The 27,352-nt window shown below is 41.8% G+C and overlaps 1 protein-coding gene across 1 annotated transcript in view; it reads right to left on the reverse strand.

Moving 5' to 3' along the window:
- Positions 1 to 27,036, reverse strand: part of gid4 (GID complex subunit 4 homolog) — a 42,031-nt gene extending 14,995 nt beyond the window's left edge. Inside the window, exons 1-4 of the mRNA XM_072269478.1 lie at positions 26,695 to 27,036; positions 20,217 to 20,276; positions 17,155 to 17,262; positions 12,390 to 12,491 (exon numbers count right to left, since the gene is read on the reverse strand). Coding sequence (XP_072125579.1) covers positions 12,390 to 12,491; positions 17,155 to 17,262; positions 20,217 to 20,276; positions 26,695 to 26,850 — 426 coding nt within the window. The 5' untranslated portion in view covers positions 26,851 to 27,036. The remainder of the gene's footprint in view (positions 1 to 12,389; positions 12,492 to 17,154; positions 17,263 to 20,216; positions 20,277 to 26,694) is intronic.
- Between the last annotated feature and the right edge of the window lie 316 nt (positions 27,037 to 27,352).

Here is a 27,352-nt window from a genome sequence, read left to right on the forward strand (position 1 = left end):
ATTCAGTTACTGTTTCATTTAGATTAGTTAAGTAAATTGTTAAAGATAACCTTGCAATCCATGAAGAGAAAACTACAAACTTAAACACCTCCATTAGGAGTTCAACAGAATTCTTATCTCAAGCTTGTAGCAATCTCTTGATGGTGACTTCATAAAGTTTCTTCTAATATCTACCTAACTTCAACCTGAAACACTAAACTCAATGAAGTTACAACCCCAATTAAAAAAACAATTATTACATGAACTGTTATTTTCTGGCAGTGCTATTTATCAACGAAATAAATATTTTTCTCAAGGGGCACTCTGAAGATTACACTGGATGTGATGGTACAACAACCTGAACTTCATCACATAATGCATTTCTAAATTCAGTTGTACCAATAAAGGTTATTAACAAGTAAATGCAAGAATTTTGCCATGGAAGAGAAAGAAATTGAACAGATAATTTGAGTAAATACTTTTGTGGACCTTTCACATTTGCCTTTGTTTTCCTGCAGGCCACAGTGAAAATAAAGAGGAATAGGTTCCCACCCAAATTCATCAGTCAGTTTGTGCCTGAAGACCAAGGAACACATGCCCATTGAGGTGAAGAACAGGAGTTAATTTAAAATATATTGATGCTACAATGGATATATAAAAAAAGATTCAAATGGCATGTTCACCTAAAATCAATTTCTCCGGGGCTACTTCAAACTTCTGCACAAGGACGATTAAATAATTTTCATAGCACACATACTAAAAAAAGGTCAAGCTAAAATGGAAATTTGTTTTGATTTGTATTGGGAAGTCCTAAAAAACAAACAGAACTTAGTTCTGATACTCAGCTACAACCACAAAGCACAATATCATGCAATCCAGGAACTGCTGCAGATACTTCTGAGAGAATATATGAAAACAGATCTGGGCCAAGATACATACGAGTCCACATTACAGTTTAATTTTGATAATTTCCCCTCAATACTAAATAATTGCTGCTACTATTTCCTAGCAGCATAGAGGCGCTATCCATATAACTCATTTAGCATCCAGAATCACTCAAGGGTGCACAAACTATTACAACATTAGTATATACATCTGACAGCAACAAGGCTACTATACAGGGCAAAACAACAAAGATATTATTTTTAAAATCTTCATTTCAAAATTGAGCATTATTTTTCCATATATAATGAAGCACTCAAAATGCTAGAGGAACTCAGATCAGGCAGCATCTATGGAAATGAACAAATATTTGATGTTTCGGGCTAGACAGTTCTTCAGGACTTGAAAGGAAGGGAGAAGTCACCAGATTAAGAGGTGGGACGAGGGGAAGAAGGACTAGCCAGGTAGGTGGGAAAGGTGAATGAATCTGATAGGAGGGGAGAGTGGACCATGGGACAAAGAAGAGAAGGGTCACCAGGGAGGTGGCGGTAGGCAGATGAGGAGAAGGTGCAAGAGGCCAGAATAAGAAATAAAAGGGAGAAGGACAGGGGAGGGAATTTCTTAAAATCAGAAGGAGAAATCTATGTTCATGCCATCAGGACAGAATGAGGTGTGCTCATCCACCCCGAGAGGGGGCTCATCATGGCAAAAGAGGCAGCCATGGACTGACATGTCAGAATGGGAATGAGGATAGGAATCAAAATAGTTGGCCACCAGGAAATTCCACTTTTGGTGGATGGAGCGGAGGTGCTCGACAAAGCAGTCCCCAATTTATGCCTGGTTTCACCAATGTAGAGGAGGCTGCATCGGGAACACTGGATACAGTAGACAACCAAAACAGATTTGCAGGTGAAGTGTTGCCTCACCTGGAAGGACAGTTTGGGGCCCTGAATAAAGGTGGTAAATGGGCAGAAGTCAAAATACACAGTACATAAAGGACTATAAGAAAGTCATTGATGTTAATCAATAAGATTATTAAATTTTGGGGAATATAATGGAGAAGATGAAATACAGGAATATAAATGCAAGATGCACTGATTATTATTTCTTGCTGCTTTTTTTTTTTAAAAAAGAAACAGAATTAATTTAAGGTACTTCAGCAATAATACACAAGCACAGTGGCACACTCTGTTCTTACACCCCAGGGTTCTGAAAGAGGTAGATAAAGAGATTGTGGAGGCATTAACAGTGATTTTTCAAGAATCACTTGATTCTGGAGGACTGGGAAATTGCAAATATCACTCCATTCTAAGGGAGAGAGGCACAATACAGGATATTATAGGCCAGTTAGCCTGACTTCAGTGGTTGGCAAGATTTTGCAGTCCATATTTAAGGATGAGATTTCAGGTACTTGGAGACACAACATAAAATGAGCTGAAATCAGCACGGTTTCTTTAAGGGGAAACCTTGCCTGACAAATCTATTCAAATTTCTTGAGTAAATAACAGGTAGGAAAGACAGGAGAATCAATGGATGGTTACTTGGACTTTCTGAAAGCCTTTGACAAGGTATCACACATGCACGACATCCTGGTACAAGAGGGGAAACAACCAGAAGTCGTGATACATGTTGGAACCAACGACATTGGCAGGAAGAGAGATGAGGTCCTGAAGTGTGTTTCAGGAATTAGGCAGAAGAACAGGACCTCAAGGGTGACGTTCTCAGGATTGCTGCCAGTGCTACGTGACAGTGATGGTAAGAATTGGAGGAGATGGCAGTTGAATGCGTGGCTGAGGAGTTGGTGCAGGGAGCAGGGTTTTAGATTTTTAGATCATTGGGATCTCTTCTGGGGAAGGTGGGACCTATACAGATTGGATGGGTTGCACCTGAACTGGAGGGGGAGCAATATCCTTGCAGGTAGGTTTGCTAGCATGGTTCGGGAGGGTTTAAACTAATTTGCGAGGGGGATGGGACCCAGAGCGATAGAGCAGTGAAAGAAGTGCATGGAGTAAAGCCAGATCTAACATACAGAGAGGCTTTGAGGAAAGAGAAGCAGAATAAACGATGTAAAGACAGTAAGGTAGAAGGGCTAAAATGTGTGTACCTCAATGCAAGAAGCATCAGGAACAAAGCTGATGAACTGAGAGCCTGGATACATACATGGAATTATGATGTAGTGGCCATTACAGAGACTTGGCTGGCACCAGGGCAGGAGTGGATTCTCAATATTCCTGGATTTCAGTGCTTTAAAAGGGATAGAGAGGGCGGAAAAAGGGGAGGAGGGGTGGCATTACTGGTCAGAGATATTATTACAGCTACAGAAAGGGTGGGTAATGTAGCAGGATCCTCTTTTGAGTCAATATGGGTGGAAGTCAGGAACAGGAAGGGAGCAGTTACTCTACTGGGGGTATTCTATAGGCCCCCTGGTAGCAGCAGAGATACAGAGGAGCAGATTGGGAGGCAGATTTTGGAAAGGTGCAAAAATAACAGGGTTCTTATCATGGGTGACTTTAACTTCCCTAATATTGATTGGCACCTGATTAGTTCCATGGGGTGTAGATGGGGCAGAGTTTGTTAAGTGTGTCCAGGATGGATTCCTGTCACAGTATGTGGACAGGCCGACCAGGGGGAATGCCATACTAGATCTTGTACTAGGTAATGAACCGGGTCAGGTCACAGATCTCTCAGTGGGTGAGCATCTGAGGGACAGTGACCACTGCTCCCTGGCCTTTATAATTATCATGGAAAAGGATAGAATCAAAGAGGACAGCAAAATTTTTAATTGGGGAAAGGCAAATTATGAGGCTATAAGGCTAGAACTTGCGGGTGTGAATTGGGATGATGTTTTACAGGGAAATGTACTATGGACATGTGGTCGATGTTTAGAGATCTCTTGCGGGATGTAAGGGTTAAATTTGTCCCGGTGCGGAAAATAAAGAATGGTACGGTGAAGGGATCATGGGTGACAAGTGAGGTGGAAAATCTAGTCAGGTGGAAGAAGGCAGCACACATGAGGTTTAGGAAGCAAGGATCAGATGGGTCTATTGAGGAATATAGGGAAGCAAGAAAGGAGCTTAAGAAGGGGCTGAGAAGAGCAAGACGGGGGCATGAGAAGGCCTTGGCGAGTAGAGTAAAGGAAAACCCCAAGGCATTCTTCAATTATGTGAAGAAAAAAGGATGACAGGAGTGAAGGTAGGACCGATTAGAGATAAAGGTGGGAAGATGTGCTTGGAGGCTGTGGATGTGAGCGAGGTCCTCAATGAATACTTCTCTTCGGTATTCACCAATGAGAGGGAATTTGATAATGGTGAGGACAATATGAGTGAGGTTGATCTTCTGGAGCATGTTGATGTTAAGGGAGAGGAGGTGTTGGAGTTGTTAAAATACATTAGGACAGATAAGTCCCCGAGGCCTGACGGAATATTCCCCAGGCCGCTCCACGAGGCGAGAGAAGAGATTGCTGAGCCTCTGGCTAGGATCTTTATGTCCTCGTTGTCCACGGGAATGGTACCGGAGGATTGGAGGGAGGCGAATGTTGTTCCCTTGTTCAAAAAAGGTAGTAGGGATAGTCCGGGTTAATTATAGACCAGTGAGCCTTACGTCTGTGGTGGGAAAGCTGTAGGAAAAAATTCTTAGAGATAGGATCTATAGGCATTTAGAGAATCATGGTCTGATCAGGGACAGTCAGCATGACTTTGTGAGGGGCAGATCGTGTCTAACAAGCCTGATAGAGTTCTTTGAGGAGGTGACCAGGCATATAGATGAGGATAGTGCAGTGGATGTGATCTATATGGATTTTAGTAAGGCATTTGACAAGGTTCCACACGGTAGGCTTATTCAGAAAGTTAGAAGGCATGGGATCCAGGGAAGTTTGGCCAGGTGGATTCAGAATTGGCTTGCCTGCAGAAGGCAGAGGGTGGTGGCGGAGTGAGTACATTCAGATTGGAGGATCGTGACTAGTGGTGTCCCACAAGGATGTGTTCTGGGACCTCTACTTTTCGTGATTTTTATTAACGACCTGGATATGGGGGTAGAAGGGCAGGTTGGCAAGTTTGCAGATGACACAAAGGTTGGTGGTGTTGTAGATAGTGTAGAGGATTGTCAAAGATTGCAGAGAAACATTGATAGGATGCAGAAGTGGGCTGAGAAGTGGCAGATGGAGTTAAATCCGGAGAAGTGTGAGGTGATACACTTTGGAAGGACAAACTCCAAGGCAGAGTACAAAGTAAATGGCAGAATACTTGGTAGTGTGGAGGAGCAGAGGGATCTCGGGGTACATGTCCACAGATCCCTGAAAGTTGCCTCACAGGTGGATAGGGTTGTTAAGAAAGCTTATGGGGTGTTAGCTTTCAGAAGTCGAGGGACAGAGTTTAAGAGTCACGATGTAATGATGTAGCTCTATAAAACTCTGGTTAGGCCACACTTGGAGTACTGTGTCCAGTTCTGGTTGCTTCACTACAGGAAGGATGTGGAAGCATTGGAAAGGGTACAGAGGAGATTTACCAGGATGCTGCCTGGTTTAGAAAGTATGCATTATGATCAGAGATTAAGGGAGCTAGGGCTTTACTCTTTGGAGAGGAGGAGGATGAGAGGAGACATGATAGAGGTGTACAAGATAATAAGAGGAATAGATAGAGTGGATAGCCAGCACCTCTTCCCCAGGGCACCACTGCTCAATACAAGAGGACATGGCTTTAAGGTAAGGGGTGGGAAATTCAAGGGGGATATTAGAGGGAGGTTTTTTTACTCAGAGAGTGATTGGTGCGTGGAATGCACTGCCTGAGTCAGTGGTGGACTAGTGAAGTTTAAGAGACTACTAGACAGGTATATGGAGGAATCTAAGGTGGGGGCTTATATGGGAGGCAGGGCTTGAGGGTCGGTACAATATTGTGGGCCGAAGGGCCTGTACTGTGCTGTACTATTCTATGTTCTATGAAACTGCTAAACCAGAGAATAGTATTATTGGAAAGATACTAACGTGGATACAAAATTGAGTGACAGAAGTAAAGTGTAGGAATAAAGTGGGCCTTTTCTGGTTGGCTGCTGGTGACTAGTGGTGTTCCACACGGTTTGGACTTGGGACCGGTTCTTTTCACATATGAGTTGGATGATGGAATTGATGGCTTTGTGGCAAGTTCGTGAATGATACGAAGACAGGTGGAGAGGTAGATAGTGTTGAAGAAGCAGGGAGTCTGCAGAAGGACTTGGACAGATTGGGAGAATGGGCAAAGAAGTGGCAGGTAGAGTATAGTGTAGGGAAGTGTATGGTTCTGCAGTTTGATAGAAGGAATAAAGGCTTATTAGACTATTTTCTAAACAGGGAGAAAATTCAGAAATTAGAGGTGCAGGATCCCCTGAAGATCAACTTGCAGGTTGAGTCAGTGGTAAGGAAGCAAATGCAATGTTTTCATTTCAAGAGGACTAAACTATAAAAATAAGGAATAAGGAAGTAACGCTGAGGCTTTATAAGGCATTGGTCAGCCCACACTTAAGAGTACTGTGAGTAGTTAGGGCCCATTATCTAGGAAAGGATATGCTGGCATTGGAGAGGGTCCAGAGGCGGCTCATAAGATTGATTCCAGGAATGAAAGAGTTAATATATGAGTGTTTGATGGTCTGTACTCACTGGAGTTTAAAACAGTGAGAGGGAATCTCATTGAAACATTCTGAATATTGAAAGGCTTAGAGAGTAGATGTGGAGAGAATGTTCTCTCAAGTAGGGGAGCCTAGGACCAGAGGGAACAGCTTCAGAGTAGAAGGACACCTCTTTGTAATAGAGCTGAGGAGGAATTTCCTTAGCCATATGGTGATGAATCTATGGAATGTATTGCCATAGCTGGCTGGAGGACAAATCATTGGGTATATTTAAAGCCAAGGTTGATAGGTTTTTGATTAGTAAGAAAATCAAAGGTTTCAGGGAGAAGGCATGAGAATGGAGTTGAGCTGGATGCCATGATGGAATTAGGCCATTTGGCCTGTGTCTTATGGTCTTATTCTGAAATGACCTAAACCTAAAAATTACTCTAACAGTCCCTCCTCTTGGCCCTCCTGGACAAAAATAAATTTGTACCAGGAAAGGCCAACCTTGGAGGATCTACTTAAATAGGGCAGCAAAAACACCCTGCCTCGAAATCCCCCCCCAATTGCTACCAACGAAATGTTAAGCAGAGAGGCTGTTCCAGAAATTTGAAGAAGTCTTTAGAAATTGGCGGAGAAGGATAAAGGTCATGCGAGAACTGCAAGTATAGTGCATGGAGTAAAGCCAGATCTAACATATAAAGAGGCTTTGAGGAAGGAGAAGCAGAATAAAGGGTGTAAAGTGTGACGAAAGAGGGTTACAAAAGTACACCTAGACTAAGATGTTAACTGTCCTGTGCTAGCACCAGTGGGATCAACAGTTGATCTGCCACCTGTCTTCAGGAGAGAGAGATAAGTAAGACAACGGAGCAGCATTTGGAAATGTTAATGAAGAGACGAGAGAGTTTAACGGAAGGAGACACTGGTCTGAGTATTGTCGAGACTGGCTCCTTTTGAACCCTGAACTGTTTGAAGTGTGATGGACAGGCGATACCCCAGCAGGGGGATAAAAAGGGGCAGGTTCGCTAAGACAACACACACACCACGAGGTAACGAGACCCTGGAAGCGGTGCGCCCCCACAAGTAGGTGGCAATTTTGGAGGTCTGGTCGCGGGACCAGCCATAGACGCACAGGGTGGAAAGATACGGTCGGCAGGAACCTGGTGTGTGTCCGCCCTTGCCTGGGTGCCGGGTTCACCGCTGAAGAACGATTGTGTCTGGAACGGAGGGGTCACAGTCGGTGACCTCGGAAGACATTACAAAGGACTTGCCCGAAAGTTGACTGCGAGGAATATCGAAGGTCTGTTTGGAATCCGATTTGAATATTCATTCGTTCTCTCTCTCTCCCCACCCCCCCCCGCCCCCAACGGCACAACAGTGATTACTGTGAACTGAACTGAACTCAATTGAACTGAACTTTGCGTCACTTGAAACTGGTCATTTACCCCTAGACTGTGATAGAGCTTGATTGATCCTATTATCTTAGTTCTGTGTACATGTGTGTTTATTCATTGCTAACCTGTTGCATTTATATCCTTACTATTAGAGTACTGTGTTGCTCATTTCTTTAATAAAACTTTCTTAGTTCCAGTAATCTAGACTCCAACTGAGTGGTCCATTTCTGCTGGTTTGGCAACCCAGTTACGGAGTACGTAACAAAAGGTAGTAAGGTAAAGGGCTAAAGTACGTGTACTTCAATGCAAGAAGCATCAGGAACAAAGGTGATGAACTGAGAGCTTAGATACATACATGGAATTATGATGTAGTGACCATTACAGAGACTTGGCTGGCACCAGGGCAGGAATGGATTCTCAATATTCCTGGATTTCAGTGCTTTAAAAGGGATAGAGAAGAGGGGAAAAAGGGGAGGAGGGGTGGCATTACAGGTCAGGGATACTATTACAGCTACAGAAAGGGTGGGTAATGTGGCAGGATCCTCTTTTGAGTCAGTATGGGTGGAAGTCAGGAACAGGAAGGGAGCAGTTACTCTATTGGGAGTATTCTACAGGCCCCCTGGTAGCAGCAGAGATACAGAGGAGCAAATTGGGAGGCAGATTTTGGAAAGGTGCAAAAATAACAGGGTTGTTATGGGAGACTTTAACTTCCCTAATATTGATTGGCACCTGATTAGTTCCAATGGTTTAGACGGCACAGAGTTTGTAAAGTGTGTCCAGGATGGATTCCTGTCACAGTATGTTGACAGGCTGACTAGGGGCAATGCCATACTAGATCTAGTATTAGGTAACGAACTGGGTCAGGTCACAGATCTCTCAGTGGGTTAGCATCTGGGAGACAGTGACCACCGCTCCCTGGCCTTTAGCATTATCATGGAAAAGGATAGAATCAGAGAGGACAGGAAAATTTTTAATTTTTAATTTTAATTGGGGAAGGGCAAATTATAAGGCTAGAACTTGCGGGTGTGAATTGGGATGATGTTCTTGCAGGGAAATGTACTATGGACAGGTGGTCGATGTTGAGGGATCTCTTGCAGGACGTTAGGGATAAATTTGTCCCGGTGAGGAAGATAAAGAATGGTAGGATGAAGGAACCATGGGTGACAACTGAGGTGGAAAATCCAGTCAGATGGAAGAAGGCAGCATACATGAGGTTTAGGAAGCAAGGATCAGATGGGTCTATTGAGGAATATAAGGAAGCAAGAAAGGAGTTTAAGAAGGGGCTGAGGAGAGCAAGAAGGGGGCATGAGAAGGCCTTGGGGAGTAGAGTAAAAGAAAACCAAGGCATTCTTCAATTATGTGAAGAACAAAAGGATGACAGGAGTGAAGGTAGGACCGATTAGAGATAATGGTGGGAAGACGTGCCTGGAGGCTGTGGAAGTGAGCGAGGCACTCAAAGAATACTTCTCTTCAGAATTCACCAATGAGAGGGAACTTGATGACGATGAGGACAATATGAGTGAGGTTGATGTTGATATTAAGGGAGAGGAGGTGTTGGAGTTGGTAAAATACATTAGGATGGATAAGTTCCCGGGGCCTGAAGGAACATTCCCCAGGCTGCTCCACGAGGCGAGGAAAGAGATTGCTGAGCCTCTGACTAGGCCCTTTATGCCCTCGTTGTCCATGGGAATGGTACCGGAGAATTGGAGGGAGGCGAATATCGTTCCCTCGTTCAAAAAAGGTAGTAGGGATAGTCTGGGTAATTATAGAGCAGTGAGCCTTACGTCTGTGGTGGGAAAGCTGTTGGAAAAGATTCTTAGAGATAGGATCTATGGGCATTTAGAGAATCATGGTCTGATCACAGACAGTCAGCATGGCTTTGTGAAGGGCATATTGTGCCTAACAAGCCTGATAAGAGTTTTTGTGAGGAGGTGACCAGGCATATAGATGAGGGGAGTGGATGTGATCTACATGGATTTTAGTAAGGCATTTGAAAAGGTTCCACATGGGAGGCTTATTCAGAAAGTCAGAAGGCATGGGATCCAGGGAAGTTTGGCCAGGTGGATTCAGAATTGGCTTGCCTGCAGAAAGTAGAGGGTTGTGGTGGAGGGAGTACATTCGGACTGGAGGGTTGTGACTCGTGGTGTCCCACAAGGATCGGTTCTGGGACCTCTACTTTTCGTGATTTTTATTAAAACTTGGATGTGGGGGTAGAAGGACGGGTTGTCAAGTTTGCAGATGACACAAAGGTTGGTGGTGTTGTAGATAGTGTAGAGGATTGTGGAAGATTGCAGAGAGACATTGATAGGATGCAGAAGCGGGCTGAGAAGTGGTAGATGGAGCTCAACCCGAAGAAGAGTGAGGTGGTACACTTTGGAAGGACAAACTCCAAGGCAGAGTACAAAGTAAATGGCAGGATACTTGATAGTGTGGAGGAGCAGAGGGATCTGGGGGTACATGTCCACCGATCCCTGAAAGTTGCCTCACAGGTCGATAGGGTAGCTAAGAAAGCTTATAGGGTGTTAGCTTTGATAAGTCGAGGGACAGAGTTTAAGAGTCGCGACGTAATGATGCAGCTCTATAAAACTCTAGTTAGGTCACACTTGGAGTAATGTGTTCAGTTCTGGTTGCCTCACTATAGGAAGGATGTGGAAGCATTGGAAAGGGTACAAAGGAGATTTATCAGGATGCTGCCTGGTTTTTAGACCGTATGCATTATGATCAGTGTTTAATAGAGCTAGGGCTTTACTCTCTGGAGAGAAGGAGGATGAGAGGAGACATGATAGAGGTATACAAGATAATTAAGAGGAATAGTTAGAGTGGACAGCCAGCACCTCTTCCCCAGGGCACCACTGCTCAATGCAAGAGGACATGGCTTTAAGGTAAGGAGTGGGAAGTTCAAGGGGGATATTAGAGGAAGGTATTTTTTTTACTCAGAGAGTGGTTGGTACGTGGAATGCACTGCCTGAGTCAGTGGTGGAGGCAGGTACACTAGTGAAATTTAACAGACTATTGACAGGTATATGGAGGAATTTAAGGTGGGGGTTATATGGGAGGCACGGCTTGAGGGTCGGCACAACATTGTGGGCCAAAGGGCATGTACTATTCTATGTTCTATGAAACCAAATGATCCTGATCTTGATTGGGATTTACTTTTGGGCCATTGAAGAGATAAAAACTAGATTTATAGTATTGTTAAGAGATAAAAAATAGCAATAGAGACTGTGCCATCACTAATCTACAATATAGTCTCATTCCTCTGCAACAGACTATGAGGAGGCATCTCAAAGCAGCAATACTTGGCTACATAGCTCTTCAAAATGGAGACTGCACAGAGCAGAATAGTTTGCCCTGGAATGATTACAACTTCCTGCTTTCCCTCCCAATAAAGTTTTCTCACTTAATTGATCTTGTATAAACACATCAATTGCATACTTCGTACATCACGGAATTAGATCAAGATTCACTTGAAAACATTGCTCCTCAGTGTTTACATCTACGCAAGTGCTCTTCTAATTGATATTTTTCTCATCCTGGGTTATCTCCTCCCCTTTAAAGGAGGAACAAATCTATAGCAATGCTACATTTTTAGGGAAATAGTGACAGCTGAAATTGCTCAGTTTCTTGAGGTTTGGAAACAGGTCTCATTTATTATGCAATTGTACTTCCACTGAGGTCACAGTAGCACAGTAAAGGTGGAAATCTCAATTACGTTACTACCAGTAAATAACTGTCATCCCGTTCAACAGACTGCATGGAAAGAATGTGTTGGATCTTAAATAAAAATATTAGCCACTCAGTATGCTAGTGGTCAATTTCCAGAGTACCGCAGATATGATTGTTATTATTCCTGCTATCACATGATCACCAGCTGTGCTTGGACACAAGCATCAATCCAAACAGTCGGCACCCAACACTCAATGAAATTTGAATGACATTGGAAAAATGTTTTTATGTGGAAATGTGTTCAACAGAGACAGCACTTTTACTTATAATTCTTCTGTTGAGAGCAGAATTACCAATGTATCAACAAATTGTATTCAAATCCTCCCCATTTTAATCCCTAGGAGATGACAGGTCAAGACATCACAAATGGGGGAAAATGAAATAAATCAGGGTTGCTGTTCCAGATCACTAATTAAAGAGTCCAGAAGGAAAATCTATCCTTGTGAACAAGATAATCCCGAATTCAAGTTTCAAATAGCCCACTAATATCCTCATGCAGGATCAAGCTCTTAAACTATCACAAAGACATAACTCCCATAAAATTGCGCAATGGGAGAGTTGAGGTCAGGAAAGAAGGGAAACAATCACAAGAATGGATAACTTTACTCAGCCTATGAGCTATGCATTAGGCTGTGGAAAAGTTTTGAATATATCCTTTGGAAACTTATCAGACCTTTTATTTGTTCATAGTCATAACTGATGTAGTTTTAAAAGTACATTAATAATTTTATTTTGGCTTTAGTCTATTGTAAACCAGAGTGCTAAATTTTGGTCTCTGATTCATTAAGAGTAAAACTGTCTTCAACACACATAATTAAATAATCCTTGTACCTTCCACCTCATGAAGACAAAGTCACTGTTCTTTAATTCTTCATAATCAAACTCATCTGAGTTAAATGTTTTTGCATATTGGTAAAATGCCAAGAATTTCCCCTGAAAAATAAAAAAACATATGCTGGAAAATTACAAGATAAAGCTAAATTACGGAAACAGTAATTATCAAATTTTATACTATTCCAGGAGACAAGAAATTGAAAATGTACAATCCTTGAAAGCTGCCCAAAGTGATTATAATTCAGAATGAAATGGCCCCAGAGTGAATTTAATAAGAAAACAGTTCACATATGGGGCAATTTTATTGGGTTCTATTCTGTCATACATTGAAAAAGACACTAGTTGAAAATTTGCTTCCAGAGATTTATTTACCAAACCATGTCCATATGGTTAGTTCCTAAATCAGACATCTTTATTCGCTTGCAGTTAAAAGTGTTAAATCTATATTTCAGAACAAAAAAAACCTCACTGTTCAATGCATGTGGAGGTATCTGCTGTTTCTTGAAAAGCATGTCTTTGGCTGACCAACTTGCACTTTTTCATCTAGATAGCCTCCAACCTAATGGCACGAATATTGATTTCTTTAACTTCAGGTAATTAATCTCCCCTCCCCCCCCCACCTCATTTATTCCCCATTCAGGTTAGCCTTTCACTCCTTTACTCCTCATCTACCTCCCCTCCTCATTCCCTTTAATCTATAGGCCACTGTCCTATGTTAGATTCCTTCTTCTTCAGCCCTCTTACCTCTTAAAACTATCACCTCCGAGCTTTTTAATTCAACCAACTTCTCCCACGCACCTTCTCCCTCACCTATCACCTGCCTGCTTGTACTCCTACACCACACCTCCTTATTCTGGCTTCTGCTCAGCTTCCTTCCAGTCCTGATGAAGGGTCCTAGTTTGAAATGTCAGCTACTTATTCCCTCTCCATAGATGCTGTTAACTTGCTGAGTTCCTCAAACATTTTGCATGTGTTGCTCAAGATTTCCAGCATCTACAGTATCTCATGTTTCTCTAAATTTCTTATCCTACAGCTAAACACTAATTCTGTTATCGTCAAATTTTGGTTTCAAGTGCCAGACTAGCCCAGCAGCTTCTAATGTTCCACATCAATAGCAATGAAATCTCTCCTTTGATTTATTTTTAATTTAGTACTCAATGACATTCATATTTACACGAAATGTCTCATAAGCAAATTGTAAAGGTAATATGGTTGAGGCTGAAACATACTGTCGGGAGGAATTTAGAAATTTTACATTCAGTCTCTTGCAGAAATCACCCGGGACTGATCATTTCAATGCATCAACACCTGTCACTTTAATGAACAAAAGGCTTGCATTATAAAAAGAAAGCTAAAATACAGGCCTAATTTCAACCTCTTACAGAATAAGTGAGCTTAGGTCAAATGTTAAAATTTTAACAATATAACCCATTGGATTAATGGCAGCCAGACTAATATGGCTTCCAGAGGAACATCGCCAATTTAAAAGTTTTAATAAGACTAGCAGTCTCTAATTTTAATGGTTTTGCAGCTTTTTACAGTGATTAGCAGTGTCTATAAAACCTTGAGAAACCTGACAGTTGAAGGAAGGACAAGACAGTATGCAAGAGTTTCCACAGATGCCGGAAATCCAGAGCCACACATACAAAATGCTGGAGGAACTCATCAGGTCAAACAGCATACATGGACATGAATAAACAGTCAACATTTTGGGCCGAGACCCTTCATCAGGACTGGAAAGGAAGGGGGAAGAAGCCAGAACAAGGGAAAGGGGGCGGGGAAGAAGTACAAACTAGAAGATACGTGAAGCCAGGTGGGAAAGTGAGGGGTGATGAAATAAAAAGTTGGAAGGAGAGAGGTGAAAAATGTATAGGGCTGGAGAAGGAATTTTCTGAGAGGAGAGTGAACCATGGGAGAAACGGGGAGGTGATAGGCAGGTGAGGAGAAGAGAAGAGAAGAGATGGGGGGGCAGAAGTGGGAATTAAAGAGCGAAGGGGAGGGGGAAAAAATTACCCTAAGGCTGAAGAAATCAATGTTCAAGCCATCAGGCTAGCGGCTACCTAGATGGAATACAAGGTGTTGCTCCTCCAACCTGAGGGTGGCCTCATTGTGGCAGTAAAGGAGATCAGGACCAACATGTCAGAATGGGAAGGGGGATTGGAATTGAAATAGTTGACCACTGGGAAATCTTGTTTTCTGTGGATGAAGCGAAAGCGTTCGACAAAGCAGTCCCCCAATCTACTACAGGTCTCACCAATGGCAGCACTGAGAGCACTGGATACAGTTGACAACCCCACAACCCTAACAGATTGACAGGTGAAGTGTTGCCTCACCTGGAAGGACCATGTTGGGGTCCTGAATGGAGATGACGGAGGAGGTGAATGAGCAGGTGTAGCATCTCTGTCACTTGCAGGGAAAAGTACCAGGAGGAAGATTAGTGGGGAAGGAGGGTCAAGATATGTTTAGCGATAGGGTCCCATTAAAGATGGTGGAAGTTATAGAGAATGATGTGCTGGATGCAGAGGCTCATGGGGTGGTAGGTGAGGACAAGAACTCTATCCCTGTTAAGGCAGTGGGAAGATACGATGCTCAGGAAATGGAGGAGACGTGGGTGAGAGCAGCATCAATTGTGGAGGGAGGAAAACCCTGTTCTTTAAAAATGGACATCTCTGATGCCCTGGAAAGGAAGCCTCATCCTGGGAATAGATGCGGTGGAGACGAAGGAACTGAGAAATGGGAATGGCATTTTTGCAGGAGACGGTAGGAAGAGGTATAGTCAAAACAGCCATGTGAGTTTAAAAGTTTATAATAGATATTGGTAAACAGTTTCTCTCTGACGACATCGAGAAATGTCATGTGAAATGACATGAAATCAAGAAACGTCAAGAGGTGTCTGAAATGGACCAAATGACTTTAAGGGCACGGTGGAAGTTGCAGGCAAAGTTCAAGAGATTGACAAGCTCAGCACGGCTACATGAAGCGGTACCAACGCAGTTGTCAATATAACACAGGAAGAGTTGGGGAGCATTACTGGGGAAGACTTGGAACAAGGACTGTTCCACATAGCCAATGAAAAGGCAGGCAATGCTGGGGCCCATATAGTGTCCATAGCTACACCTTCAGTTTGGAGGAAGTGGAAGGAGCTGAAAGGAAGTGCTGAGTATGCCAGAGAAGGGTGGAGGAGGGGAACTGGTTTGGTCTGTTGTTGAGAAAGAAGAGCTTTAAGGCCTCCTTGATGGGAGGGCAGGGGGTAGAACCATATAGGGATAGGACATCCCTGGTGAAAATGAGACGATTAGGGCCATGGAATTGAAAGCTGTTGAGGAGATCGAGAGCATTTGAAGTGTCACAGATGTAGGTGGGAAGAGACTGAACCAAGAGGGATAAAATGGAGTTGAGGTATGCGGACATATGTTCAGTGGGGCAGAAGCAGGCGGAAACAATGGATCTACCCGCAGTTGGGTTTGTAGATCTTGGGTAGGAGGTAGAAATGAGCAATGCAAGGCAAGGGAACTATAAGGTGAATGGGAGATCTTCAGCGTTGATGAGGTTGGAGATGGTATCAAAGACAATGTCCCAATGGTCCTGAGTGGCGTCCTTTTTAAGGGGTAAGTAAGAGGTGGTGTCTAAGAGTTGTCACCTGGCCTCAGCAAGGTAGAGGTCAATTGACTAGACTACAACAGCACCCCCTTTGTCTGCAGGTTTGGTGGTGAGGTTGGGAGTGGTGCAGAGGGACTGGAGGGCTGTGCATTTGGAGCTGGTAAGGTTGAAGGGGAAAGAGGACTGCTGAAGTCAAGATTGTTGATGTCCCCACAGCATTTAGAGATGAAAAGATCCAGAGCAGGCAGAAAACCAGAGTGTGGTGTCCAAAAAGAGGAGAATTGGATGACAGGAGAATGGATCATTGGTTTGGGATAGGGAATACTTGCCAAAGAAGTGGGCTTCGACACAGAAGAGCTTGGCATCGTGAAGGTCACAGAAGTCACTGAGGTGTCAGCAAAGCGGTCAAAGTTAAGGACCTTGTTGAGGATAGAACATTCCACCTCAGAGAGGGGAAGGTAAGAGGGAATGGTGTAGACAGCTGAGATCAGAGTGAGAAAGAGTCGGTGGCATCAGAGGAGAGGGGAGGGTTGGAGTGTTCAGTGAAGATACTGTAGAGTGAGAGGAAGAGGGAGGCTCCGAGAACCCAACAGGTGATAGGGGAGCCTGAAAGACCTAGGTTGAGAGTCTAGGGCCCAGCGGCAAGGAGAAAGGTCTCAGGCTGGAGATGGAGTTGGCCAAGGTCAGGCTGAAGGCGAAGGCTGCATTGCTCACGGTCTGAAGGCATCTAGGGTGGCTGGAATCAGAGTTACTGACAGTGGGATCCGTGATCTGGAGCCTTCTGGGGTCGTTGGAGCCAGAGGTGGAGACAATGGTATCCGCAATGTCAGGGAGAGTGCACGCTTTCATAGCACTGTTTGTGGACCAGGAACAGATATGCTGCCTAATGGCCCTCACACTTTATTCATGTAAATAAAACCCCAGGATCCAACCTATTTATTCTCAAGACCATTTCCTAATTTCTCACAGTTTGACTGGAAGCTTGGCCATTCAATAGATTGAGCTTCAGTTTGGAAACCTGGCCACAAAAGATACACACTCTGGAGCTAAAAATGCACTTCAGACACCGGACTATCTAGGCTCCCTTCTGAAATTGACTAATACTTGCCCCTCATCTTAAGTATTCTGTTATTAATATCCCAAAATGAAGTGTAAAACTTACCCAATGTTTTCGATCTACATCTTCATCTGCATCCCATTTTCTTGTTAAAAATGGATGTTTTTTACTGATGATTTCTCCTTCAAAAAAAGTAGTAAGAGTTGGATATTCCTGCAGGAAAAATAATTGAAGAGTGTAAAGCAACACCTTTTTATTATATTCTGCCCTCAATATGATTATACCTCAAAAAAATCTACTGCTTGACTGTTAATCTACTGTTAGACTATAACAATACTGTTAATCTGATTATCAAGTATTTGGGGGGAGGGAAATTATTCACTTAGTTCTACTGGTAATTTATTGTTGTAGATTTATTAAGATCCAAGACATTATATATGAGGAAGAAACGTTGATGATTTTCCTTCATTATTCTCACCTCACATTATCATTGCAGGATCAAAATCCTGGAAACCTCTACTTAACAGCACTGAGGGAAATTTTATTGTAGGGACTGCAATGGCTAAAGGCAGCTCCTCAACACCATTCATTCGTTATGGTACTTGTCATTACTACAATGATTCAAGGAGATCCAATATCACATTCTCAAAAGCAGCAGACCCATCCTTGCCAGTATTTCTTTCAGGAAGTACATTGGCTGGAGAGTCCAGTTACTCGGATTACCCCGAACCTAAGAGTTCAGCTTTGGCATCCAACTTGGAAGACAATTTCATCTTATAAGGATTTTGACATACAAAAAGTGTTTTATTTTAAAAGACGACTTGTATTTGAACAGAAGCAGGAAAAGATTGCATCATTCTATTCATGTGTGTTCAAGATGGTTACTTTGCTCAATTTTGATTCAGATTAAGAGAAATATTAAGAAGAATAGATAGAGTGGATAGCCAGTGCCTCTTCCCCAGGCCCCCACTGCTCAGTACAAGAGGGACCATGGCTTTAAGGTAAGGGGTGGGAAGTTCAAGGGGGATATTAGAGGAAGGTTTTTTACTCAGAGAGTGGTAGGTGTGTGGAATGCACTGCCTGAGTCAGTGGTGGAGGCAGATACACCAGTGAAGTTTAAGAGACTACTAGACAAGTATATGGAGGAATTTAAGGTGGCGGTTATATGAGAGGCAGGGTTTGAAGGTCGGCACAACATTGTGGGCTGAAGGGCCTGTACTGTGCTGTACTATTCTATGTTCTATGTTGCAGCACAAGGAAAATGTCTTTGGTCTCAGGATTCCCTCTTTCACAAAAGTCATTTTTAATGGATGTAGTTACAAATACAAGGAATTCTCTTGTTGAACCTTTAATGAGCCCTGGGCATTTACAAAGTGTACTGAACAACATGCTATCTCACATGTTAAAATAAATGGAGAAAAGTAGAAGTTTTTAAACAGGCCAGGCAGCATACATAGGGAAACAGGATTAATATTTCATCCATAGAGAAACAGGTTTAATACTAATATAATCTTCCAGTAAAGGAAAAACCATCAACTTAATGTTAAGTCTATTTCTCTCTTTCCAGTGCTGAGAACTCAAGCATCTACTGTTATGAATCCAGTCAAAAAATAGGCAGAAGCTTTTGAATAAAACATGGTTAAGATACAAAGCAAGTAAGCTTAAGATGACAAAGAAATATAAACCAAACAGAACTTAGTAGATGAATTTAAAACAATCAAAATCTCAAGAAATTGTTATTATAGTTGAACAAAGACTGTAAGGCAACACCTTTTCATACAATTTTACCCTTTACAAACTGTTAATTAGTATTGTTCTTACAACCTAACAGTAGACTGATTTGATGTAGGTACCAACTATATTAATTTACAATATAAATTACTACATACTATTGTAGGAAGTAAATGAGAAAGTATTAACATAAAACAAACAAGAAGTATTGTAAAGGAAGTAATTGACCTTTTATCTTGGTGTGACTTTGCCATCTACAACTGCACTAATCTATTATATAGTGAACACTTAGAGAACAGTGTTGCAGAGCGACTAGAATAATTCTTACCTGAAGTGCAGCTGCTATGGAAAAGAGGGGTAAAACTTCATACTGATGCAGTAGTAAGTAACCTTCTAAGATAATAGATTTAGGCATTGCCACTGTGGAGGAATGTATACACTACAAATGGCCATAGTCACCGGAACAAAACTCAGCACTGACAAAGAGTGTTTAGAATTAAAGTGCACTATTACCAAAGCTGATGTGATTGTACATAACATTCCATGTTTGAAAAGCTTTACTTAATTTGAAGTAAGATTTAGACTACACTACAGAGTTCTGTGCAAAAATATCAGCAAACCTTTTGTAGATAGCTACACTAGGAAGACAAAAGCAGCCACATTCTCTTCCTGAGTGCTCTACATTAAGTTATTCTGGAGACAACGGTGAAACTCAAATGAAGAATCAGACCCAATTATGTTTCCTTACATTTAGCAGTACCATGCCACAACAAAAGAAAGATTATTTTGTATGGAATCATGCCCAAGAATATGTATGCAGCTTCAAGGAGTACAACCAATGAGCTTTGTGTACTATTTCTCACAATGCACATGGCCTCAATGTCTGATAAGAGACAGGAGACTGGAGCCACCGGCATCCACCTATCCTCTAAAATGTGTAAGCAATTTCCTATTACCACAGATCCTTTTCAATACTATTCTGGTCAAGAATGAAGATTTCCTATTGGCCTCCAATTTCCACCACCCCTGCCTCTCCCAAACTCTTAACTTATTGCTCCCTATTCTCCATTTGCTAAAGATAAACCAAACGTGTTCTCTGGCTCATGGATTTTCTGACTAGGAGTTGTTAGGTGTTAATTTAGGCTGACTGCTAGGCAGAAAAAAAAAAGCAATTTAAAATTGAAAGGACCTTTCAAAAATAATAGTGATCATTCTAGAGATTGTTGCTGCTTGGGCAAGAGATGCATTCATGGTCTAAATTGAAACACTGCAGTGGGAATTAGAACCTTCTATTAACAGTAAAACAGTATTAATTTAGACAATCACAAATATAGCTCTGCTCTGGATGGCAATTTTGCTTTTGTAATTTGTGCACTGTCTAAAATAAATATCAAAAACCATACTTCTGTTAAGGACCTCTTTTCTGATCGACTTACCTCGGTGAGCCCTTTGATCTTTAGGTATCCACAGAGAAAAGAGTTTTCCATGTCAACATGCTACAGGAAAATAAATACTTATTAGTTTGTATGCACTTACCAAAAATAATGAGATAAATTATTTGATTATAGAGTACCTCTCCTTCCCATGTTCTACCAATCTGTTGACGCCAGTACAATCTTATATATGGTGGTGTGCTGGGGCAATGGCATCAACACGGGTGATGCCAACAGGCTCAGTATACTGGTTTGAAAGCCTGCTCCGTTATAGGACTCAAACTGGACACACTGGAGGCTGTGGTAGAATAAAGGACCCTCTGGAAAGTCCTGGCAATTCTGGACAATGTTTCTCACCCTCTGCATGCCACCTTGGCTGAACAGAGTGGCACTTTTAGTAAGACTCAGACAACTGCACTGCTCCAAATAGCACTATATGAGGTCATTCTTACCCTCATCCATTAGGCTCTATAATGAGTCAAACTATAGCCCAGGGAAGTGATATCCTCCTGTTGGATTGTTTGTGGTAACTTATTTTTTTATTCTTTCTACTTTCCTTCTAATATTTATATCTGTGCACTTGTAATACCATTGTGACACTGTAATTTCCTTTGGGATCAACGAAGTATCTATCTGAACTTCAGTAGAGAGGCAAGTTTTAAAAACAATTATCAGGGGCAGAACAGGAGTTACTTGGACAAGTATCAATTATGAGGGAAAACCAGAATGGATTTAAAAGGACAAATCAAATCTAGTTAACATAATGGGAGATCTGCAGCTTGATGAGGTACAAATTGATTTCTAAACGGCGTTAAAATAAACAAGTGCCATAAGCCCCTTGCTATCATGACAAGGCCATGGAATACAGAGTGAAAATGGCTACATAACAGAAAGCAGCAGTACGAAAAGGTTATTTCCGTACTAGAGAAAAGTAGACATTTTCATGGAATTGGTACAAGGACCACCATTTTTCTCAACATACATACAAATTAAAACTTGGTTATTACACCGAGATGACTATTTTGCCCTTCGGGTTCAAAAAGCAGAATAAATGGAATTGCGACTAGAAGGTTTTAGTTGTGGCCCTTTAGTCACACATGATATTTAGATTAAATGTAGAGTTCATCAGAATATTTATTATCACTGACTTACATGACATGAAATTTGTTTTGTGCTACAGAAAAAAATACTAAAACTTACAAAAATAACAACAGTGCAAAAGAAAGGGATATTGGATTCAGAGATACAAAAACTGTCCACAGGAGTGACAGGGAGGAAGAAGGGTTAACTGTCAGGAAACTAAGGATGGCCTGGCTGTCTATTAGGCACAAAAATGGCAATGGAATTTAATTCAAAGAAACATGAGATAATACACTGGGGGAGCATGTAACAAGGTAAGAGAATACAAAATAAATATAGGAATTTGATATGTAGGAATATAGAGTCACCAGAAAGTCTATTTCGCAGTTATGAGTGTAGAGAATAGTTTGAAAAAATAACACCTTCCATTAGTTAAAGAACACAAGAGCAGGGAGGCTATATTAGAACTGTGCTCAATCCTTGTCATACCACAGCTCCAGTCACCACAATATAGGAAAAGTGTGATTCAACTAAAGGGACAGATGAGATTTGAGAATACAACCAGCAATGAAAATCTTGAGCTTGAGAAAAAAAATTGGATAGCCCAGCATTGTTTTCTTTGGAAGACTTAATGTATAACATTATGAGCGACATAGATACAGCAAAGAGGAAGGACTTATTCTCCTGAGCAGAAGATCAAAAGGCAGGAGGGACAGACTTAAAGTAACTGGTAGAATGATTAGATGAGGAATATTCTATCTGGAACTCACTGCCTGACATGCTAATCACAGTAGAAAGAAACCTTTACCACATTTAAAAAGTGGTAAATGAAGAACCAAGATCTTCCAGAGGTAGACAAATTTAGGAAGGTAGGATGAGATTGGGTAATTCTGTCTCTACCAGCTCAGGCACAATGGCCAAATGACCTCATCCTATGCTGTAAATTGTCCTTGATTCTCTATGTTGTTTACTCAAGACAATCAGGGATTTATGCCAAGTGCATCAATTGAATGATTACTCTTGTCCAAAGGCAAACAATGTTTATAGTACCCAGCGCAGCATAATCAATAGCAGTCAGAATCTAGTACTACAAGATATTGACACAATTTCAAAAACTGTGTGAGATTGCATAGAAAATGGGGGGGGGGGGGGCGGGGGGGAGGAGGGAGAGAATGGTGTCCAGTAAGGAGACACAATGCATTAAGTTGAGGAGGATTTGCTTATTTGATTTATTATCGACATGTCAACAAAGAGGGATTAAAGCCTGAAGTCTTTACAGGGACAGTCCAAACAACAGCAACTCTGGCTAAACTAAAACCAATCTGGAAAGACAATAACATTGCTCTCAGATCGAAGTTGAAACTCCTGCATGCACTTGTGCTGTCCATCTTCATGTATGTATGCCAATCATAGACTTTGACAGCAGAACTGCAAAAGATCCAGGCAGAAGAAATGAGATGCTTCAGAAGGCTCCTCGGCATCTCCTATACAGACCATGTCTCAAACGACAATCAAAGAACCATCACCCATCAGGAGACACTGCAAAGATCTACTGTGTAAACTGAGATGGTATGGACACATAAGAGCAAGTGGACTCTCAAAGACCATTCTTCAGGGAGTGGTGAAGGGGAAAAGAAAGAAGGGCAGACAGAGGAAGAAATAGACAGACAACATTGCAGAGTGGACCAGAGAGAGCTTTGCTGCAACCCAGGCACTCACCCATAACAGTGAGAGAGGGAGGCAACGGATGCAGCACCCCTATGACCCAGGAGGGTTGCGAGATCTGTAACCGCAGCTGTATACCAAGATACAGTGAAAAGTTTGTCTTGCACATTGTTTATAAAGATTGAATCATTACACAGTACAGTGAGCTAGAATAAGGTAAAACAATAACAAAACAGTGAAGTGTAAAAGCTATGAGAAAGTACAAAGTGCAAGTAAATGATAAAGTGGAAGATCATAACAAGATAGATTGTTAGGCCAAGAAATAAAAGTGGGATAGAAGCTGTCCGTACATGCTTTAAGACTCTTGCATCTTCCGGCCAATGGGAGAGAGAAGAGAAGAGAAAATGCCTGGAATGGGCAGGGTCTTTGATCATGTTGGCTGCTTTACTGAGGCAGCAAGAGAGTGCAGAGAGGAGAGGCTGGTTCCTGTGTTGTGCTGAGCTGTATCAACAACTCTCTGCAGTTTCTTGTGGTCACATGCTGAATTTCTTTAGCCTCCTGAGGAAACCAGGGTATTGGTGAGCTTTCTTGGTTGTGACATAAGACGTGACTGGACAGGGGCAAGTTGTCGGTGATGTTTACACCTAAATTTCAAACCCTCAATGTCAATGATGCAGACAGAATCATGTGTGCCACCTGCTTTCTGAAGTCAATAACTAGTTCTTTTGTTTTGTTGACAGTGAGGGAAAGGCTGTTGTCATGACAACACATCACTGAGCTCTTGATCCCCTTCCTGTACAAAGACTTGAGCATTACTTCAGATGCGATCCACTATTGTTGTATCATCTGCAAGATGAAGTTGGAGCAGAATAGTTCCCCAAATCATCAGCTTGGCGATGTATAGCATCCAACTGTTCGGCTACTTGGTTGAACCAATCAGTCAGTATTAATACATCTGCACCCTCAATTGCCGCTGAATTTAGCATCTTCTTTACAGGCTGTAGAAACAAGTCACTGCAAATCACGCAGGTAAAACCAGGAAGATATTTTCCACGTGGAAGGCTGTAGATGTTGAGCCAATCATATACAAACATACAATCAGGATCAAGGGTAACCTAATCAAATCCGCTCCATCCTCAAGTAAAATTATGGCTGATCTAACTGTAATATCGACTACACATTACAAGCTACTTACAGTCCCTCTTGCTTATCAAGAACCCATGTTCCTCCGCCTCAATATCCTACTGCCTTTTAACAAGGGAAAAAAAGTTTTCTGCCAGACAAAACTTAACTTACCGGTCTTAAATGGACATGATTCCTAGTTCTGAATTCTCTCATGAGAAACAATATCTGCACACTTTGTCAAGATTCCCTGGATTTAATTTAATAATATTTTGTATAATTTTTATTCTTCTAAACTCTGGTGCATATAATTCTTACCTGTCCACCCTCTGTCAGATAAATTCTCCATTCCAGCCAACCTCTTCTGAATTGTTTCAGTACATTAAAATTCTCCTTACATAAGCATTCCAATAGTGTTTACAGTACTCCAGGCAAGCTCTCAATGCAATGTAACAGAAACATCACCCTACCTTTGTATTCAATTTCCTTCACAATATTGATAACATTCCTAATGACTACTAGCCTTTTGCAAATCATGCAACAAGACACCAAAGTCCTCCTGTATCATATTGCAATCTCAACACACACCACCACACATTTTGTTTTCCCTACCATAATTGTCAATGCCAGACAATGTGCTTCATTTGCAAGATCTTTGTCTCTCCATTTAATTCTATCCTCCTTGTGGCTTTCTTTTGAGCACTTTACATACTTTAATTCCTAACATCGTCTGTCAAATTTTGCAAGCATTCGTTTGGTCCCTTTGTTCAAATACTTATATAAATAGTAAAAAGCTCAGTCTTCTGCCAATCCCTATGCTACACCACTCATGTTTTCCCAACCACCAGAACACTGTTTCCTATTAGCCAGCCAATCTTCCTTCAATGCTAATGTTACTTCTACTCTGTGACATTTTATTCTCTGCAATAACACTTTGAAATTTTTCAAGGCATTTTAATTACAGGTAACTGCTAAAGGCATTAAGGAATATGGATTATCATATAAAAATGGGACAAAATAATTAAATTAAGGTGTTCATTCACTTTTGATAATTGAGACAGATCACTAAGTTGATAGATGGCTACCATAGAGAGAATTTAGTCATCTGAAGAAGGCACAAAGTTTCAACTGATTTTACACATTGAGTCATACAGAATAGAAACAAGCCCTCAGCCCATCGTATCCATGCCAGCCTTCAAGTACCTAGATCTATTAACCCCATTTTCAATCCTTCTGCTGTATCTACATTGCTCACAATCTTGTACACTTCAATCAGTCTTTACTGCTGCAATGTAAAACAACCCAATCAATCTTGTCTCTCCTCACAGCTGAAATATTTCATCTCAAAGTATTGTGGTGAATCTCCTCTGCATATACTTCAATGTAAACACACTGTCCTGTAGTGTGGTAACCAGTACTACAGCCTATCCCCCCGCCCCCAGAGAGTTGTACCACATCTTCTATGACCTTGTATTCTATGAGGGACAACTTGCCTTCTTAACCTGCTTTCCATGCTGTGGCATTCAGGGATACTTGGACATGTCCAGTAAGATCCCGCTACACCTCAATACTTAATTGTACATATCCTAGTCTTAATAGTCTCCCAAAATGCATCCCCTCACATACTTCAAGATTAATTTTCTTCTGCCAATGGCATAAAATTCAATGGTAAAATTATACACATCTTTTTCCTCTAGATGCTACCTAACCAGTGTTCTTGCTTCTAAGAGCATCGTATATTGTTACGCATATAAAAAAAAAGCTGCTAAAAAATGCTCAGTAGTCAAACAACATTACAGTAGAGACGAATGGAGATAATGATTTGGGAAGCCGGAAACCAGAAAGAGAAACTTTCCAAAATTGTTGAATTCAATTTTGAGTCTTGTGCCAAATTTGAAGACATCATAAGAGTATAAGAAGCCAAGGACAGGCGTCAAGGTGGGATGGGGTGGACACTTTAAGGTTTAGTTTACCTTTGCAGATTGAATGGGGATGTTCTGTAAAGCAGACACCTAATCTGCATTTGATTCCTCCAAAGTAAAAAACCATCTCTACTGAACCAAATGGAGTGCATTAAGCAGAAAGTGCAACTGAATCACTGTTTCTACCAGAAGTGCATGGGGGAACTTGTTGATAAGAAAAGGCAAAAAGGGAAAACATTCTATCACCTGTAACTGCAAATGAAAAGGACCATGGGTGAAACTGAAAGACTGAACCAAAGAGCAAATAGTTTCTTTAGAATGCTAAACGAGACGATAGCACCACATTAAAAGTGAATAAAGTAAATATGAATACAAGATATCAATTCTTAAATGAATATTAATATAAGACTATTAACTTGTGTACTAGTCAACACTGACTAATATAGAATAAGTAGATATAGACAGAAGTAGGCCAGCAGCGCTCCAAATCGTGAACAATCTCTATCCAACTGCTCTTGCCTGATACATGACTAATTAGCTTTCTCTTAATTTGATCTTTCAATGTGCAGAGTCATTACCAAAAAGGAGGCGTGAAATGATCGTAATTGCAATACCATTTGGGTTTAATGACAACGATGACAGGCTTAATCAGCAAGTATGCGGAACAGGGAGCAATTATAACATTACAGTACCTGCAATACCACCTCCACATCATACGAGTTGCCTTTGCTTTTCTGGTGTCCCCTGAACTTGGAGCCACTGTACAGGAGTGTGGTGGCGACTCCGGGCTGCTGAGTGTTGATGGGAGGCGGCGGGATGAGTGAGGCCGCCTCGGTGCGGACCGGCATCTCGCGATGTCGCCCCGGCCCACCCCCTGAGAGCGAAGAAAAAGGGGGAAAGGGCGGGGAGAAAGGGGGAAAGGGATGGTTCAGCCGTGAATCGGAATTACTCAGTCACAGTCCCCAAAGCCGCTTCTCCTTCACAACCCCTGACAACGCGAGATGGCCGCAATCAGCTTCTGACTCACGGGGATAACATCGCCATTTCTCATTGGCCCATCTTTTACGTCACTATGGACCCTAAACGGTCGCAGATTTCCATTGGCTAAGACTTAAGGTACAAAATTCAAGTATAGGACCTCGAATTTTGCGCCTGTGCTGCGTGCTGGTTGCATTCTGGGAGTTGTAGTCCGAAATTTAGTTCGACGCAAGCCGGCTTGCGTCGCGTGGAGTTGACGGGCAAAGAGCAGGTGGCTGGTCAATGGATAAGCACTTTATAAGTACTTCACATGTTCACAATTTATTGCCACTAGTATTAATGATTTTTAAAAATCTACTTATCTACACAACT

This window comes from Mobula birostris, chromosome 9, assembly GCF_030028105.1.
Source record: "Mobula birostris isolate sMobBir1 chromosome 9, sMobBir1.hap1, whole genome shotgun sequence".
NCBI lineage: Eukaryota > Metazoa > Chordata > Chondrichthyes > Myliobatiformes > Myliobatidae > Mobula > Mobula birostris.